At 34.7% G+C, this 20,497-nt stretch overlaps 1 protein-coding gene across 16 annotated transcripts; it reads right to left on the reverse strand.

Moving 5' to 3' along the window:
- Nucleotides 1-7,687: 7,687 nt before the first annotated feature.
- LOC132621572 (protein FAR-RED IMPAIRED RESPONSE 1-like) lies at nt 7,688-14,911 on the reverse strand. 16 transcript variants are annotated; one of them, XR_009575573.1, is made up of 11 exons: nt 14,580-14,906; nt 11,326-13,625; nt 11,214-11,243; nt 10,994-11,062; nt 10,592-10,660; nt 10,434-10,490; nt 10,276-10,344; nt 9,519-9,584; nt 9,275-9,413; nt 8,850-8,916; nt 8,440-8,754 (listed from the first exon to the last, which is right to left on the reverse strand). XR_009575573.1 is itself a non-coding variant. In XM_060335894.1 (10 exons), exons 2-9 carry the CDS (start codon nt 13,579-13,581, stop codon nt 8,887-8,889), a joined length of 2,646 nt encoding a protein of 881 aa, XP_060191877.1. In that variant the 5' UTR covers nt 13,582-13,625; nt 14,580-14,910; the 3' UTR covers nt 8,440-8,754; nt 8,850-8,886. The 16 variants fall into 16 exon arrangements, 5 of the variants coding, with proteins under 5 accessions (XP_060191879.1, XP_060191877.1, XP_060191878.1 ...); XR_009575574.1 differs by having other exon boundaries at nt 8,440-8,759; XR_009575576.1 differs by lacking the exons at nt 8,440-8,754; nt 8,850-8,916 and adding an exon at nt 7,688-8,030.
- Between the last annotated feature and the right edge of the window lie 5,586 nt (nt 14,912-20,497).

Here is a 20,497-nt window from a genome sequence, read left to right on the forward strand (position 1 = left end):
TCTCCTAGCAATGTCCTTTACTCATCTGTGTACACCTGCGTGGCATGAAACGCAGCCCCCGAAGAAAGGGGGTCAGTACGGAATATGTACTGAGTATATAAAGCATGAAATACAGCAAACAGAACCACAAACGGAATAAAAAGTACAGAAAGTAAGTACACTATTCAGAATACCAAAACGCTTACTTTTAAAACACAAATCATGCATGTCAATGTCATATGTCATATCCGGCCCATTATGGGACTCGGTGAACAGAACATGGTCGCCACCCCGTCGTTGGCGCCATAACACATCATAACGCCATAACACATCATACTCCAGAATGTATATACATATAACGTGTCCCGGCCCTCTATTGAGGGACTCGATGAACAATGCAGTGGAGTACGCACGAGAACGTGTCCTGGCCCGGGACTCAGTGAAAGATATATTGAGGCATGCACGAGCAGAGTGGTGAGAAACTATATGCATATAAATCAATTTTTAAGACTCAATAGGTAAGTACAATAATCGACACTTGGAGGATCATAAACACGTTTCGAGTCAATCCGAGTTAGCATAAGAAAGTTATGGACGCTATTCATTACAGAAACCTCTACGAACATATCAAAGCGATCCGAGACCTCCTATGAAAGTTAGAGACATTAATCCTTATAGAACCTTTTTAGGAATAGGAACTCTTTATGCTTTGCTCGTTATTCAATCATACAATAAGCTCGACTATATTAAGTATGCTCATGTCAAGAAGTGAATAAGAATCATAAACAAGCTCGGAATTAAAGAATAGAATTACCCCAAGGTACGTGTCATACCTTACTTAGCTCTAGGACATGCCAAAAGAAAGAAAGGGTAAGTCTTACATACCTTGTCCGCTTCCTAGGCTAATCCGAATTTAAGTCTCGACTTTCCCAAAATCTACAACAACGTCAGAAGATAGCAAACATTAGCCTTAGGTAATTAGGAATCCGATTCCAAGCTAGCAATTCCCCTACAGAAATTTGGGCAGCATTTCCCCTATAATTTCCACCAACCCCGAGAATTCAACTCGGCCAAATCATCAACAACAATACCAACAACCATAATAACAACTTCAACAATTAATTCAAAATGCATTCTAACGTTAACAACCCTTTCTACATAATTCGACGGTATTCCATTTACATTCCAATTAACCACAACAACCCAACTTACAATCTTCCAAACTCAATAAGAACAACAACAACACATTCCTCGCTTCCAAGTTCATGAATTATACCAACAACCACACATTAACAACATCATTCATACAAATACAAGAAACCATGCTAATGTCACATTAACTTCTTCAACAATCCCACAACGATTAAAACTTCATTTCAAGCCATCAAACCTTCATTTTTATCATGGAATCCACAACAACAACAATCAAAATACTAAATAAAATCAATTCATCACATCTTACCAACACAACCCTTATTCGGCCACAACCAACACACACATATTTCATGAATTTCATCCATTTCTACATACTACAACACTCACAAATCATCTCTAACACATAGAAAAGGAGATTAATTCTTACCTTTACCCTTTCACTTCTCAACTTGGCTAGGGTGGATAAATTGCACAAATGAATGCTTTGCTTGCTCCAACAACTACTCCATGTTAATAAGGGTCTTCCAATTGATTGAAATACTAGAAGAAAATTATTTTTTCTTGATCAATTTTTATGGCATCATTTTCCTCTAGCCATGGCCGAATGCTCCCCTATTTTTGTTTTCTTGAAGTTTCTTGAATTGTGAAGATGATTATGTCTTGCTATGTAAGCACTTGTCCATATATATAATTAGCCCCAACAAATAAAAGGGTGGACACATGCCCCCACTCATGGCTTGAGTTAATTGGCCAAGCCATAGGTGGGTCCCACTTGAGCCACACGGCCAAGGTGGCTATGTCATGAGCCTTCTTGAATTTTTTCCCCCTTTTTACCCCCAGCCTTTCTCAATATTTCCATACCATTAATAAACAACTTGTGTAATAAAATAAAATCGGAAGGAAAATAATAGCCTTGCCGTTAACTTATCGCGATTATCTTGAAACTTCCGAATGTACAAAATACGGGATATAACAGATAATTACGACAATAATGAATTCTTTCCTTGTATTTTTTTTTTGAATAACCATTTGTTCATTGTATTTTTCTTATTTAATGAAGGGAACTGTCCTTTTGATTAAGTATTGTTAGAATCAACTAATTAACTGAATGGACAATGTTATAGGTATGGATTGTCCCACAGTGATTGTACATCCCGATCCAAAAGAGTATGATGTGTTAATATTCCAGCAGCAACATCGATCCCAGACTGTGTGTGATGAAAAGTTGACTGGACAGGATGCGTGTTTAATTATACGTCGTGCGAATTTTGAATTCTGAAATCATGTGAGGCAACATCCTCTGCATCACCACATTCTTAATTACTTTGAGAGATGTGGATTTAGGAATTTTACAGACAGGCAATATGATAAAGGAATCATCACTGCACTTATTGAGAGATGGCGTCCAGAGACGCATACTTTTCATATGCGCACTTGAGAATGTACCATCACATTGCAATGTCGAGGACTTATATGGAATTTCTGTAGATGTCAATCCATTGGTGTTAAACAAATAAGAAAATCAAGGTGGTGGTAGTTGATGTTCGAGCTTATTGGTTGATTGCCCGAAGAAGGATCGATTAAATGTAATAGCTTGTTGAGAATAAAAGCATTAGCTAAGCATGTGAAAATCTTGGATAATATTGATGACAATACCGATGAGATTGTGGTGCAACAGAAGGTCAGGTTGTACCTGCTTTGACTGTTTGGTGGCACGATATTCCTTGATAATACTGGCATATGGCTTAGTTTAGACTTTTTGCTTAACATAAAGGACCTTAATGCAATGGGCAGGAAAGCAACAACATTATCATACTTGTACAATTCTCTATGTCGTGCTTCGATGTGGAATAGCCGTGATATTTGTGAATTTATTTCTTTGTTGCAGGTACGTGAATTTCAATATTATGTTGTTCTATTTTCATTATCCGTCTTATTTAATTGGAAAAATATTTATATATTTTAATTTACTTATAAAGGTTTGGGCTTGGGAGTGACTTATCCCGATGCAGCCATCGCTGCGTCCTCTAAGAGTAAATGAGCGAGATACGGTATTTGCCCAGAAGTGAACTCGTCGCGGAGATCGCGAAAGCGAGGCACGAATTGTGCTAGTACTTTGTAGGGATGTGTTAGACAACCTAACCGATGACCAGGTATTTCCTTTTAAAAATATAATAACAATAGAAATTTGCAAAAATATATTAACAATCGATTTCAAAAATAAATGTATATTTACGACTCTTATGTTTTAATTGAATTGATTTAAAACTCATAAATAATAGCGAAAAATGTAAATTACGAAAAGCGTTCTAAGTGATTTCAAATCCCGAATAATATTACATACATCATCATATATTTAGAAAGAATCAATAAGGACCTTATTTGATGTGCTACGCATGCCAATTTCTGAAAAGAATCAAATTCTCAATTTTTGATGTGACTTGTCAATGACGAAAAGCTAGAAACAATTTTTTTAGTTTTGCAATTGGCAAATTATGCAACCAACTGTAAAAAAAAAAAAAAAAAACGGAAAAGATAAGTACAAGAAAGTTTTTGCAAAGATTCTTCATTTAAAAGTGATTTGACTTGTCCGTAATAATAATAAAAAAAAATCAGATTCTTCAATTTTTGTGTTTTATAGTTCGCAACATACTATAAAAAAAATCTAGATTATAAAATTATCTTCGGGTGAAATAAACATTTTATAACCAAACAACTACAAAAAATGTCAAACAATTCCTTAGTTTTGCAGTTCGCAAAATATGCAACGAACTGTAAAAAAAAAAAAAATAGAGAAGATAAGAACAAGAAAGCTTCTGAAAAGATTCTTCAATTAAAATTGATTTGTCCATGTAGAAAAAAAGGAATCAGATTTCTTCGATTTTTGAGTGTTGCAATTCGCAAAATATGCAAGTATATTTATTATCTGACTTGTCCATGACGAAAAGCTAAAAATAAGACTTGGACTACTTCAATTTTTATGTTTTGTAGTTCGCAACATATGCAACGAACTATAAAAAATCTAGATTATAACCGGACATTGTTATCTTCGGGTGAAATAAGGGTTTGTAATCTATTTACTGACCAAAAAATGTCGAACACTACTCGAAGCTCTTCCTCACCCTTTGCTTGGCATTCCCGGAAAACAAGAATAGCTCAAATTCAGAGTCACCCAATAACGTTGTTGAAACATGAGATCCATATGATTTTGAGATGAGTATGTACAACCCACACATGCTTGACGAACGAGAAGATGATTTCAGATGCTGAAAAAATCAAATTCACGTGAGTACTACTGCAGATTACGACGTGAATGGGATCATAGGTACCGTGAGTCAAATTAGCTCATTCATGAGCTTGAGGAACTGGGGGCACCCAAACCACGTCGATTCTCTGTGTGGATGGAGCGCAAAGATATAAAAGACTATGAGGTAGCTGTCAAACAAATTCGGAAGGAGAATAATAGGATGTTAGCAAGACGTTATATGTACTATATCCTTAAGCCCGCTGAAGAATAAGTTGCAGCAACAAATCGCACACTAACAGAACATGAAAGAGCAAGTGTTTTAGCACACGAACTTTACAAATCAGAGGATGACATGCCTAACGAACACCCTTAGTCCAACTACGTGTTTTTACTTTCAATAATAATGTAATTTTATATTCATTCAATAAAGTATTGTGTAAATTTTATCAAAACATTAAATATTAAATTGAAGACGCAATTAAACTCGAACTGTTTATCTATTAAAATAAGGACAACAACATACTGTAGAAGATTGCATAAAATAACAACATAGAACTCATGAAAAAAACATAATTGCAAACAAGCAACAACAACTACTGAGTACAATTGGGACAGCGATTCTTGTTATGACTGGTTTGCCTGCAAGTCCTGCACCTCCTAGCCATGCGGGTAGGAGCAATATCCATTTCATTCCTCCTTCTAGTTGTTCTCTGGGCTCCAAAAGTTCGCTCGTATGCAGTGTTTGCAATTAAACGGAAAGGACATGCAGACCAATATGCCTCATCACCCGAGGGAGAAAACTTTCGATTGTACGTTTGCTTGTAATACATGCAACTGTAGTACTTACTAACATAGTCCTTAGGTTGAATTTTAAGGATCCGGCAAAATTTAAATTGCATGGGAACATGGCATATGGTAGTTTTTCCATTTCTCACATGAACATTTTTTTCCATTGTCAGAGACTTTATGGACATTTTCGCCCTTACCTTCGCGTGCAAATGTCAAAATCTCAAAGACCCCATTCGCAGCGTTGTAGTTCATCACATCAGTATGCATGTTGGCCCTCTCCCAATATTCATGGAACTTTTTATCAACAAAGACCCCATTCGCAGCGTTATATGATTTTTAAAAATCTCAGGATTAAAAGAAATAACGATAAAGATTCATCGTCCATAATCGGCAATCTCACCATAAATTGGTAAACCATCGGCTATAAATGACCTTGGACATCGTCCTGTGATAACTACCGAAAGTTCAGGATCATTTACGAACATTTTACTCCTTAAAACGCGTTGCAGACGATCGTATTTTATGGAAATTAGAAACGTTTGCCCTATTTCAAGACGTCGGCTGTATCTAACCGAACTTACTTAATACATAATGGCATGTTGCAAATAGGAAAAAAGTAAGGGGGCGGTTGATAAGAAGTTCCATGAATATTGGGAGAGAGCCAACATGGACACTGATGTGATGAACTACAATGCTGCGAATGGGGTCTTTGAGATTCTGACATTTGCACGCGAAGGTAAGGGCGGAAATGTCAATAAAGTCTCTGACAATGGAAAAAAGCATTCGTGTGGAAGCTCGAAAACTTACCATATGCCATGTTCCCATGCAATTAAATTTTGCCGGAACCGCAAAATTCAACCTAAGGACTATGTTAGTAAGTACTGCAGTTGCATGTATTACAAGCAAACGTATAATGAAAAGTTTTCTCCCTTGGGTGATGAGGAATATTGGTTTGCAAATCCCTTCTGTTTAATTGCAAACACTGCATACGAGCAAACTTTTGGAGCCTAGAAAACAACTAGAAGGAGGAATGAAATTGATATTGCCCCCTGCTCGCATGGCTAGGAGGTCCAATACTTGCAGGCAAACCAGTCATAACCATAAAATTACATTGTTATTGAAAATAAAAACACATAGCACATAGTTGGACTAAGGGCGTTCGTTAGGCATGTCATCCTTTGATTTGTAAATTTCATGTGCTAAAACACTTGCTCTTTCATGTTCTGTTAGAGTGCGATTTGTTACTCAGCTTGTTCTTCTTCAGCGAGCTTAAGGATATAGTACCTACAACGTCTCGCTAACATCCTATTATTCTCCTTCCGAATTTGTTTGGCAACTACCTTATAGTCTTCTATATCGTTGTACTCCATCCACAAAGAGAATCGACGTGGTTTGGGTTCCTCCACTTCCTCAAGCTCATGAATGAGCCGATTTGACTGACGGTACCTATGATCCCATTCACGTCGTAATCCACAGTAGTGCCCACACGGATCTAATTTTTTCAGCATCCGAAAATCATCTTCTCATTAGTCAAGCATGTGTTAGTTGTAAATGTCCATCTCAAAATCATATGGTTCCCATGTTCCAACGTCGTTCTGAATTTGACCTATCATTCCTGTTTTCCAGGAATGCCCAAGCAAAGGGTGAGGAAGAGCTTCCAGCAGTGTTCTCATTATTGTTCGACATTTTTCAGTTAGTAAATAGGTTGTAAACGCTTATTTTACCCGAAGATAACAATGACCGGCTAGAATACTTTATAATCTAGATTTTTTATAGTTCGTTGCATACGTGGCAAACTATAAAACATAAAAATTGAAGTAATCCAAGTCTTATTTCTAGCTTTTCGTCATGGACAAGTCAAATAAAAAATATACTTGCTTATTTTGCGAACTGCAACACTCAAAAATTGAACAATCTGATTCCTTTTATTTTTAATGGACAAGGCAAATCAATTTTAATTGAAGAATATTTTCATAAGCTTTCTTGTACTTATCTTTTCCTTCTTTATTTTTATTTTGTTTTTACAGTTCGCTGCATATTTTGTGAACTGTAAAACTAAAAAATTGGTCGACATTTTTGTAGTTGTTTGGTTGTAAAACGCTTATTTCACCTGATGATAACTTTATAATCTAGTTTTTTTTATAGTTCGTTGCATATGTTGCGAACTATATAGCACAAAAATTGAAGAATCTAATTCCTTTTAATTTGTTTTTTACACGAACAAGTCAAATCAATTTTAAATGAAAAATCTTTTCAAAAGCTTTCTTGGACTTATCTTTTCCTTTTCTTTTTTTACGGTTCGTTGCATAATTTGCAAACTGCAAAACTAAAAAATTGTTTCTAGCTTTTCGTCATTGACAAGTCACATCAAAAATTGTAGAATCTGATTCTTTTTAGAAATTGGCATGCGTAGCACATCAAATAATGTCCATATTGATTATTTCCAAATATATGATGATGTATGTAATAGTATTTGGGATTTGAAATCACTTAGAACACATTTGATCATTTACATTTTCCGCTATTATTTATGAGTTTTAAATCAATTCAATTGAAACATGAGGGTCGTAAATATACATTTATTTTTTAAACCGATTGTTAATACTTTTTTGCAAATTTCTATTGTTATTATATTTTGCACATCTATTATCAAATTACAGCTTCAAATTTTTTTAAAAGGAAATACCTGATCATCGATTAGGTTGTCTAACACACCCCTACAAAGTACTAGCACAATTCGTGCCTCGCTTTCGCTATCTCCACGACGAGTCCACTTCTAGGCAAATACCGTATCTCGCTCATTTACTCTTAGAGGACGTAGTGATGGCTGCATTGGGATAAGTCACTTCCAAGCCCAAACCTGCATAAGTAAATTAAAATATTAAATATTTTCCAATTAAATAAGACGAAAAATGAAAATAGAACAACATAATATTGAAATTCACGCCTACAGCAAAGAAATAAAATCCACAAACATCATGACTATTCCACATCGAAGCACGACATGGAGAATTGTACAAGTATGATAATACCGCTACTCCCCAAGCTTTCCTGCCCATTGCATCAAGGTCCCTTGTGTCAAGCAAAAAGTCTAAACTAAGCCATGCACCAGTATTATCAAGGAATATCGTGCCACCAAACAACCAAAGCAGGTACAGCTTGACCCTCTGCCTCTCTTATCAAAAGCCCGTGAAGATTTGAGGCTTAGCAGCTTAGGTCAAGAACACATTCAACATTATGCCATGCAGAAAGAGGAATAGATCAAAATCATGAGAAGCAGAGAGATGAAAGATCTGTATTTAAACTATGAGTTTGACCCTATTTCTAGTTGGAGCTCAACAAATGCAAAAATATTTACAGGACCAATCTAAGGGCGGGATATTGATGGAGGATTTTGAGCAAGGAGTAGATGAGTCTATATGTATCTCCTAATATCAACCTTGATACCTAGAATATTGTTGCATCTCCAACAGATCTATGTACATTAATATCGATCCTATGTATATTGTCAGTGATCGACTGCTCATACACAATTTTCAGCACCTAGGTAACATCATCTCCAGCAACTCTTTGTTAGTTTCTTCCTGCACTAGGTAGTAATACATATCAAATACTTGGCTTTCCTAAAATTACATACTTGATAACATTACTCGTAAAGTAAAGGGAAAAGGAACAATACCACGAAAACTCCTCACTTAAAGAGGCATGAAGAGGGACTATTTTGAGGAAGCATTAGAGTAGCTACTCTGTACATAAAAAATCTATAGCCAGTCATGTAACGTAATGTATGTAAAAATATCCTGCTGTTTTTGTACTATTCCTACCTTTTTCGTGACAATTAAAAACAAAATAACAATTGAAGTGTCCAGTGGATATAATGCTCGCTATATTCCAAAAAAGAAAAGAAGAGGACTTTATATTAGACATCTCAAAGTAATTTCTCCAAACCAGTAGTATTTAAATAGTGAAATTAGATCTGAGGGAGTTTTACACTTCCAAACTTCCTATTCCCCTTCCAATGTAAAACTTCAGATTAGATAATACATGTCAGTCATCTTTGTCAAGTAATGGAAGCAACAAAAGACATCAGAATAATCATCGCACATGTTGATCTCATATATGTACAAACTACCACAGGGTGAAGTTGATCAAGGAACTGCAGTGTCAGTAGTTGTCAAGATAACTTCTTTGAGAGCAAGTTCTCCGATGCCAAGCACAACATCTGTGTATTGGCCACGGTAGACTGATGATAGAACCCAGAAAATGGAAAAAAAATTAAGTATACAGTACAAAATGGTGGTGAAAAAACAAGAGAAGGACAAGGCAAAATGATCATAAGGTATAGCACCTCTTGCAGAGTGTCCTGATCCCCAAAAGAACTTTGAGCAACTACAGGCCTAAAATACAATTGTCCCTACAAGATAGTAGAATGATAATCTAATATCAGGTATATAATGTTACAGCAACAGTTGGCAGTACATATGATGTAGTTCACGGTTGCCCATCCATATATGGGAAAAAGGTCGCTCTAACACTCTTTTGCTTTATTTCTGGGAAAAAGCTGTGTTTGGATTATAAATTTGAGAAATGATATATGGATTAGAATGTTTTCAAAATTAGAAACCTAAAAAGTAATGCATGAATTTCATAAACTGTGATTCGACACCTAAAACGCTTACCAAGATCAAGACTAACCCGAACAAAGCGGTCTTCTCTAAACATCAGACAGCCAAACAAAAATTCATGTATAGAAAATAAACCATGGAATAAAGATTGTCACAAGAAGGTGTAGCTATTACTGAAAAATGGGCTTGGATGCAAATTTGAGGAAATACTGCAAAATGTAAGCTAGACACTAGAGGGTCATAGTGTGCATTTGGTTAGTTTTTAAGGAAACCTGGTTTGGCAGCATTTGTGTTTGGCTCACAATTTACAGTTTGATCTGATGTTAGTATGCGAGAGAATCCATTTATCTTTTAACCAAATGGATTTGAATTTGGTTTTTGAAATTTTTTTCTAACCTATCTACCCAACTTCAGCAAAGCTACACGAAATGATATCCTGACACACAGCAAATAACTTTTTAAATAATGTATAGATAGTACCAGTCCATGCAATCTAGGTTGAGCGAGATAAGGGCCATCTTCAATTGAAGCAAGTGTATTCAATTGTCCCTAGAAAATAACAAAGCCAATGAAATTAGTTTGAGACAACACCAGAAATCATAGAACACATCAGTGCTTGGAGTTATTGAATTAATCACCAGCCCCAGCATGTTTAGTTGGTTGACATAGCCTTGGGTATTTGTATTCAATTGTCCCTGCACCAAAGGAAAAAAACATGTGGGTAGTTCAGTTATCCTGAACTCATACACTACATACACAACACACAGATATACAAATCATAAGTAGCATTACATACCACTCCTTCAATCATTTGGGGGCTGCTATAGTAGCCATCAGGAATTGGAATTCTGGAATTTATATGGCCCTACATGTATAATAGAATTTGGATCACAAAACTAAAGATTATTCGAATACTCCTATAATTCATTTTATGTGACACTCTTTCCTTTATAGTTTATAATATGTTCAAAAGAGAATGAGAATTTTTCTATATTTGGAAAAAAAATTAACTTTAAACTTCCTCTTTTATCCTAAATAACATTCTTTTATAGCCATAATAATATCATGGCTTGTTAAACCCAGTCAAACACCGCCACATAAAATGAAATGAAGGGAGTAGTAAAAATATTACAAGACATCCATTGTTGTTTTCTCCCCATGCCATATAAGACAAAATTTACAAGTAAAATCACCACACCATTGGCTGCATGGCTGAATTTGATTCAAACAGACAATCAACAGTCGGTTCTCCAAAACCTGATTGTCCCTGCAACATATATGGAATGCATGAGATAAATTAGCCAATTTTTTCGTCTTAGGTGCACGCTTGTTTATGTAATGCTATGATAAAAAATAACCATATGTTGTCATCGACATTTTTTTTTTTTTTGTTGGAACACGTGACTATTTATTCCTACCATGGATATTATCTTCTGCTCCGTATATACCTAAAATATAAGTAAGAACGAACTAAATCAATACTAAGTAACTTGCATAATGGAATTAGAAAGAAGATCTATAACTTACTACCTTCTCTTTTCTTGTTATGTTCTTTCTGTTACTCTTGCTTGGATTGTTACTATCTGTGAATACTTCAAGGTCATTAAGGCATTGATTTGGGAGAGAACAAGATTCTGATTCATTTAAATTTGGATCATTCACGGTTTCACATGTTCTCAGAAAATTTTCCAGCACACTGAATGCAATGCTATAACTCTCTTGAGATAAAGACCCTTCATCACCTAGCTCAAATGCCCTTTGACATAGATCATTGTAGCGTTGAACCCTGGATTCAACCAAAGTTACTTGTCTCGTCTTCTCTCTACTCTTTGCACCTTTAGTCCAGCGTCTTAAAATATATTTAGAGGGAATGTTATGCACACCAGCAATTTGAAGAACTATCATAACGTGTCTACAAAGGAATCCATTGTACTCGAACAAATGACAAGAACATGAAGTATCAGATGTCTTCTCATTCCATACGACAATGAATTCTTGATTTTCTTCAAAATCTTGGATTCTATATGTGGTAGTTTCACCATCATCACTTTCCTTTTTAGGGTGACAAGCAACCACTCCCAAAACCTCAACTTGGAATTTCCTGAATATTGTATGAGTGTATAACGTTGCCATCTGTTTTTCGAAAGGGGAGGGAGATTTCAGTCCTGGTTGTTTATGCCTTGTCTCCATATCAGCGTTTGCCTCTCCTTGACACTTCTCTTGCAGCAGTTTGTTATACTGGTTAAGAAACTCCTTCAATGTCGTCTTGCATAATATGCACTTATCTAGAAGAGAGCTAACGCTTTCAGCTCGTTGCATCGTAGACATTCCTGCCAAGAAGATATTATTCATGTATGTTGGAACCCACCTTAGCCGATCTTCGTACAATGATTTAATCCACAAGTCATTCCTTAAATCAAATCTATCAACCACCTTACACCACCTCTTTTCAAACAATTCATTTGTCACTGACCTCAAAATACATTTATTGAATTTGGAGAGGAAACTTTCATGCTGCCTTATGACATGACCAAGCTTCTCCTGGATCTTACTCAGTACGTGCCACAAACAAAAGCAATGGCGTGAATCTGGTAAAACCTCGGCAACAACTTCTTTCAATGTTTTGTCTTGATCAGTTAGAATTACTTTTGGAACTTGTCCACCCAATGCCCTAAGCCATGCTCGTATCAACCAAACAAATGTCGACTTACTCTCATCTGCAATCAGCCCACACCCTAGCAATATGGACTGAAAATGATGATTGACACCAATAAAAGGAACGAACTGTAGCTTATATTCGTTTGCTATATAGGTAGTGTCAAAAAGAACTACGTCATTGAAGTTACCATAGTCGAGCCTACATTTAGCGTCAACCCAAAAGACATTTCTCAAGCGTTGCTCTTGATTCAAATCCATTGCATAAAAGAAGTTTGGATTTTCATCTTGCATGTAAAGAAAATGTTCAAGAATAACTTGTGCATCTTCCTCATCTAAAGCCAAAGATTGAGGACTACTATTTGTGCCACCATTATTTTGCTTCTCAACTTTCCTCATAACACCAGAATGCCTAGATATCGACACACAAGTCTTTTTCGTCCTACCATGGGTAGCATGAAATGCATCTGCACCATTCTTACCCAGATCAATGTTCCTGTGACCTGGAAGGTTGCTGGTCCAAACCGGAAATGTTTCATGATTATGCTCTTTGACAAAAGTACGAATAACCCACCTTTCATCAGACCTTCTCTTTACATGCAAACAAGCCTTACAATCTGTTTTTGACCAAGACCTGTTTATTCTACCTTTTTTTCTCCTCACAGGACTACTTCCTATTGCATCGGCACTTGGAAGAGGTTCTACACCAGAAGTACAAGGTTCTCGCTTACTTCCATATCTAGTGCAAACAAATTTTGCATCAATAAATTTTCCAGAAATTCTTGATCGACGGCTAGCCTTTATTATTGAGGAAAATCCGACGGACTTAGCATATTCTTTGTAAAATGAAAATGCATCCTCCTTCGAGTCAAATTCCATACCATCATGAGGCTCCAAGTTCCTATAGCAATTCACAGCCAAAGAATCTGCATTTGACAGTACATGTGCACCATTAGATGTTCTTTCATTCCAACTAGTTCCTGCATTCTCTATGTCCAGGCAAACACTCTTCAAAGAACTGACAGTAGCTCCATCTGTACCGCAGAGTTCTCCTCTTACATGTGTATGGGGCCCACAGACTTCTTTCTCCTTGTGATTATCGCCTGATGGATGCTCAAGGTCAATAACCATTGAGGTAAAGTGTGTTCCCTCAATCCAAGTACTCAACCTTGTGCCTGAAACATGTTTGTTCATATTTGGTCATCATTATGCCCAACAGAGGAAAATTATTGTCTATCCACAAAATATAAGTTTTCATTTTTATTTGAGAAAGATAAAAACTTCCATCACTTAAGCACAAAAGTCATTTTGCTTACAATTATCTCAACTTTTAACTACATAATACTTGCTCCAACTAACACTTAGGCATTACTAAAGTACTAATCTCTAGTACTCAAAATTTTTGCCAAAAGACTCTTTGAGTTTGTTAATATACATTTTTAACTTTTAATATATATTTCTTGAAAAAAAAAAAATTTTACCTCACCAACTAAACAGCAAAGAAAACATTTTCCCATTAAATAATGACTTCAATATACCAAAGTCACTTAACTCTCCATTTCAAATTATCTAAATTGACATCTCATATAATACCTACAAAAAGAAATTCACCTATAAAACAACATGCAAACAACCTAGCAAGATATTTCAAAGCATTCTCATGATCACACACGTGTATCAACTTAGTAAGTACTTGAACATGTAAATGTAGAAACGAAAAAAACCAAAATTGAGAAAACATTTCATATTAAAAAAATTAAATTTAAAAAAAAAAAAAAAAAACTCTACAGTAGAATAAAAGTGTGCCTGTCAAAATACGTACTTACTCCGTTTCAATTTATTTGTCTGATTTTTGACTTAACACAAGTTTAAGAAAGTAAATAGTAAGCTTCTTTAATCTTATGGTCGTAATTAATATTAAAGATACGTATAATGTACTAAAATATCATTTAATATTATGAGCTTAAATATGACATGTGAAAAGTATGAATTAAAGAGTTGCAAAAAAATGTTTTTTTTTTTTTTTTAAACAACTAAAAAAGAAAGTAAGACAAATAAAGTACCGAACACGTGTAGTTATTCATGAAAATAAATAGTATGTAGGAAAAGAGAGGAAGTAGGGAAATTACAGTGCGACTGCGAGTAGAGAATTGTGATGATTACAGCTAAGAAAGGGTGAGAAGCGAGAGTATAGAGAGTACAGTTTTTGCCCCTTGAATGGATTAGGGCTCAAAATTGGGGTGCTGTAGTATACTCGCAGCACCATGTGGGCTAAAATTCCTACCCGTTTCGACCCATGGGCTTACTCCTGAGACATATGGGGACAAATTTATAGGCCCAAAATCATAGATAGTAAGACACAACGATTTGAGTCAAGTAGGGTCCCTTGCCGAATGACATTCATTTTCTGTCTCTAAGGGCATACAAATTTGTCTCCATATGTCTTAGAAGACGGCATATTACAAGCTTTCGGGACAAGCTACGGTCTGAGTCAATAGAAAGGTTGTGATTATTCGGTTTGATTTGTAACTAATCTAACATGGTACTAGATTGAATATAGCATAAAGTTATACATGTTTATCATAACTTGCTTGTCACGGACTTCTTTATTTGCAGCTTTGAGACCATAGCAGTTCAGTATGATTTTTGAGTAATCCAACATATCACATATGGGGGGAACATTACATGAAGTTATAGCGATATGTCATGATTTATGCGCCACTGTTCTAAATTATATATTTCCTATTTGTAGATTTAAAATCATAAAGAGATATATAATAAGTGGAATAGAATAATAGAGAGATATCATGAGGGAAATGAAATAAATAAAGGAACATTTCGAAGAGAGAAAAAAATGGAATAAGTTTAAATAAGCTAATAAGGTACGATGAGTGTAAAGCTGAAATCATGACAACTCGTTATAATTTGTGAGTAATTCAATATGATAGCTATATATGTTTAATATATCATGAAATCATATTGGTTTGTCAGAACTTGTATATATGCTACTGTTTTAAAATATATCTTATTCTTAAATTGTTTATAGCTTGAAATTACAACGATCCAATATATTTTATGAGTAATCTAACAGAACAACAAGATTGAATATGGCATGAAAATATAGCATGAAGTCATACCGATATGACATAATTTGCATGCCATGGTTCACCATTTTGGTTCTTCTTGTTGTCATATGCAATTAGACCTCCTCGTTTGTTCTCACATTTATTTGATTATTATAGCGTTTGATTGTTATACACCTATAACAATATTCAATATTTAAATATTATTTGATTGTTACAGACAAACATTATCCCAAAAAAAAAACTTGGCTTGTATAGTGAAATGTTGTTATGTAGGGATTTTGTTACAGAGAGGTTTGGCTTACGTATCACTCTATTGAAGGGTATTTTAATCCTTTTTTTTTTCCGTTAAACTTAAACAGAACATTTTCACACAATTATTAAAATTGGAGAAAATCATAGGCGAATTTACATATAAAAAATAGGGCATGTGAATCCATGGTCTTCCCGTAAAGCTAGATATTTATGTACATATTTTTAGAATATACTATTAACTGTTGACATCCATGTTCTTTTTGAATGGTGCACTTGATTTTTTTTTTATTACATTGGGGGTAGGAGAAGGGGAAATGCGCGAGGGGATTACAATTTGGGGATTCGAACTCTCACCAACTGAGCAATTGATTAAATCCTCAGTTATTTACCTAGAGGATTGGTGATCAATTCCGATACTAAAAAGCTAGCAGCGTAAAAATATCTAGTTTGTGTAAGATCAACCCCGAGCAAACGTGAAAATTATAACCCTAACCTTCCTAGCTACTGCTACAAGGCTTTGTGATGCCACTGTTCAAGTCGTCCCTAGTCTTCATTAAATATACACTCATAGGTGAAACGTCGTATTAACATTTGGCTAGAACTTAGGGACAATAATATGTAAATCTCGAATTTACAATATTAAAATTTGTCCTAGTTCCTTTATCTTACCTTTTTCCCCATTATTCTTGTATTTTTTGTGCAGATATCACGTTGTAGCACATGAGAGAAGAGGAGGATCCACCACTACCGGACTATTTGTCAGTCAAAAGGGTTTTCTTTCGGTCAAATTTACTATAAGGAAAAAAAAAAGGAAAGAGAGAGAGAGAAAGTGGGAACAAGATAATAATAATAATAATAATAATAATAATAATAATAATAATAATAATAATAATAAAAGAAAACCAATCTGAATACCACAATACAAACATACCTTTTCATGCACGCTGACGTGTATTTATTATTTATTCCAATAGTGGATGATCAATATCTTATTTGTGGAAATAATCATTATTCTAATTTTGTTCACGGTTGCAACTTGAAAGTTCATATTGATTAAGGTAGAATGTCCAATGATGAAATAAATTTATAGAAAAAAATAAGGTAGCTGATGATCTAGCAACGCATGAAAACAAAATGAAAGTTTTGAGTTTGGATTTTGGGTACAATAACTTTTTAAAATTGGTTGAACGGATGCCAAATGATTGAGCTTTGGCTTGAGACCTTGAGTTGTTTTGTATGTTTATCGGATATATGAGCTACTTAAATGACTTTATTGTCACAGAAATTAATTTATTGGTAATTTTCATAACTTGGGATATCCATCCAAGGAATGAACTAACTCTTGCAATTACAAATATTACTCCATTCATCTCAAATCACCTACTTTAAGCAGATTTAATCTGGAGGTCAAAACTAGGAATTAAATTCACTGAAAAATTATTCCTACTATATACTTGATTTTTTTTAAGCAAAATCATTTTACTTTCTAAACCAACTGTTGATTGAGTAAAAAATGACTCTAACTTGTGATCAAAGTGACCACCAAAGTAATATTAGGCCACGTAATGAGATAGAGAGTGTACAATTTATCAATTAAAATATGCACCAAGGTCACGTCTTCTCAAGTTCTTGTTTATTTTTCATCGCATTCCATATTGTAGGACATTGCCGAAGTATTTTAATGTGCTTACAAATGAGTATTTATCACTCATTGGTCGAGTCATAAATCCACAAAGTCTGAGATCAGATCTAGTCCAATGAAGTGTTTTTCTATTATAGTAGTTACTATAGAAAAAGAGACGTGGAGATTAAAAACTGTCAAGTCCAATTCTGGTTATAAATTCGTATGTAACGTTCATATTGTCTGTATTTTCTGCTGAATCTGTTGGTTTGGTTGGTGCTTTATTATTTTTACTGCTTGACCATTTTATCAAGACAGCGTTGGTTATTCCCTTCTTGAGACAAGAAGGTATGTGTTAAATATGATTGAGAATCGACGGCCGAGCTAAGATTTTCATTAAAAGGAATCAAAATATAAAGAAGTAAACAAACAAAGAACGCGAAAGGAATATCAACATATAATATATATACATAAACTTTTTTTTTACGTACTGATCTACATGTACAATATAATTTTTCAGCGAAGGAGTGTCAAACAAAAGTGGCTCCGCCACTGTTACTATCTCTTATTCAAGAAGAATTAAACCTCGGGTTTAAGATCTTGAAACAAAGAATATATCTTTCAAAATGTGTTTAACCCTTTTTTAGTTAATCTATTCGGCGTGAATCTAAATTAATTGAATAAGTGCAAAGATGGTATTAAACCCCAAAATCAATATTATCAACCGTCCTTGTTCACACACAAATTAAGAAAGAGGAAAGAACAAATCATATTAATATCCATGTGGGTAGTACCCATCTGTAAACTCCATGTGATGAAACCTTCATCCTAACAGTCATCGATCCTTGGAACTATTCCAAGGAGGCATTGACTTAAATTCATTTCTGTCTTGTTCAGACATTACAAGATATTCTGAGAGATATGCTAGGTCCTATCTATCTTCAAATTACTATTCAAAAGTGATTGACAACTTGGTACTTTGGGTCAATTATTAACTAGAACTAGCTAGGGTTAAAAATAAAAGCCTCCCTAGTGTTATAATAATGTAGGGATGTTCATCTCATAAGCCCTTCTTTAAAAACTAAGGACTACAAACCTCCTTCGTTTAATTACAAAACTCTCCTTCAATTAAATAAACATGCAAGTCAAGTAATTTCAGTCAGTAACCTTCTTAATTCAAATTTCGGAGAAACGAAAAGTGTTAGGAGAATGACTTATATCTCTCCCAAAGGACCTTTTTATAATTAGTCTACAAGTTCTTCTTTTAAGAAAATAATGTACATTAGTAATATAATTTGTTTTCTGAAGAAAATTAGAGTGGACTGCCACAAAAAAGAATCAAGATCTCTTAGGATTCCATTTTAAGAATCTCCTTTTGTGTTTATAATTAGAGTGCCTAATGCCTATGATTGACCTCTATAATGACTGACAATCATAGTATTTTAGGTTAACTCCTTTTGACAGAATTTATAGTGATCGAATTATAATAAATTAACAATACAAATTCCAGTTGAATCTCCTTTTTTTCCTTTATGAGATAATATATTCGAATGGTGACAGTTTGGGGATGTGTGGTTTGCAGATTGCAAGTGGAACCTATTTACTTTCTTTTCTAAAAAAATTGAATTTTGGTTATAGTTTAATATTTGTTGTCCTAATATATATTTAGTAGGCGTTTGGCCATAGATACCAAAAACAAATTCACTTTTTTTTGAAATTTTTGAAATTAGAGTTGGAGTTAGAGTTGTGTTTGGCCATAGTTTTTGAAATTGTAATTTTTGGTGAAATGTAGTTGTAAAGAAGTGAAAAAAGTGATTTTTTTTTTTTAAAAAACAAGTTTTTTTGAGTTTTTGGTATTCCGGAATACAACTTCAAGTTGTATTCGAAAAATGGCCAAACGCCCAAAAGTGAAAAAAAATTCCGGAAAAAAGTGAATAATTTTTATGGCCAAACGGCACCTTAGAATCTAAAAGGCTGTCGAAGATGCATCAGTTTTCAGTCAAATTATTACTGTATTTGCCTGACAAAGAAACAATATTTGTGGTACAATATATATATATATATATATATATATATATATATATATATATATATATATATATATATATATATATATTAAGCCAATTCCACAGACTACAACTGTCTGTGGCCATTGGGGGGTTTGGCATTGACCCCTGCCTTGTTAATAGCTTAGCAAAAAATATACATGGGAGAAGGGCTACGCCATGACTCCCTTTTTACATGTGTGAGGGATCCTCTCTCTAATAAATCTGCCTCTAGTTAACATAGAGAACACTGCTAATTAGTTATGTTCTCCTTACAAAAGACCTATGTACTTATGGGACATCATAACTAAAATAAGCAAAAATCCTACTCATTTTACATTGGACTTGTAGCACATTCAAACAGAAGGTGCTACCAGATGTCTAGCAAAAAATTGCTATCCTATTGTACAAAAAATCCCGCTCCTTGTTGATGCAGCTACTCCTTTTCTTTTTCTTTCTCTTCTTCTACATGCAGCTTTTCCACATCATCCTATATTTCTGCTTCATGTACACCTTTTGACTCTTATTCTGAAATTTGCCATCTGGGCTTTGTCCATCTTGTATGCCCCCATTGCTTCTCTAGGCATTTCCTGCATAGAAGTAAACAAGTTAGCAATCAAATTCTGATTTGAATTACTTCCAAATTTGGCCAAACTATCAGCTACTGTGTTTGCTTCCCTGAAACAGTGTAGGATTTTAAGACTTCTCTTGTCAATGATCCTCTTCATGTGCTCCACTTCCTGTAGGAATTCCCATGGTACAGCTTATGATCCATCAATCCATTTGATTAGCAGCATCGAATCAACTTCCATAGTCGCACCATTGATGCCTTTAAAGTCTAGCCAATTGATCCCAAAACTTGCAGCTTTGATCTCTGCACTATTATTAGAACAGAATTGTAGGGACTTAGAGAATGCCATGATGAGATTCCCTCTATAATCCCTAGCAATTCCTCCCATACCAGTTTTATTACTCAGAGTCATACTACTCCCATCCGTGTTAATTTTAATATCATTCTCAGGAGGTTTGCTCCATACGATTGG

Source organism: Lycium barbarum, chromosome 12 (assembly GCF_019175385.1).
Source record: "Lycium barbarum isolate Lr01 chromosome 12, ASM1917538v2, whole genome shotgun sequence".
Classification (NCBI taxonomy): Eukaryota; Viridiplantae; Streptophyta; class Magnoliopsida; order Solanales; family Solanaceae; genus Lycium; species Lycium barbarum.

What these genes read in the sequence shown, in the direction of transcription:
- LOC132621572 (XM_060335894.1), bottom strand. Translation starts at nt 13,581, where the DNA reads ATGGTTATTGACCTTGAGCATCCATCAGGCGATAATCACAAGGAGAAA. An exon ending in ATTCAGCCATGCAGCCAATG is followed by an intron (nt 10,661 to 10,993) that starts GTGTGGTGATTT and finishes TTATACATGTAG; the next exon opens with GGCCATATAAATTCCAGAAT. An exon ending in CCCAAATGATTGAAGGAGTG is followed by an intron (nt 10,491 to 10,591) that starts GTATGTAATGCT and finishes CCTTTGGTGCAG; the next exon opens with GGACAATTGAATACAAATAC.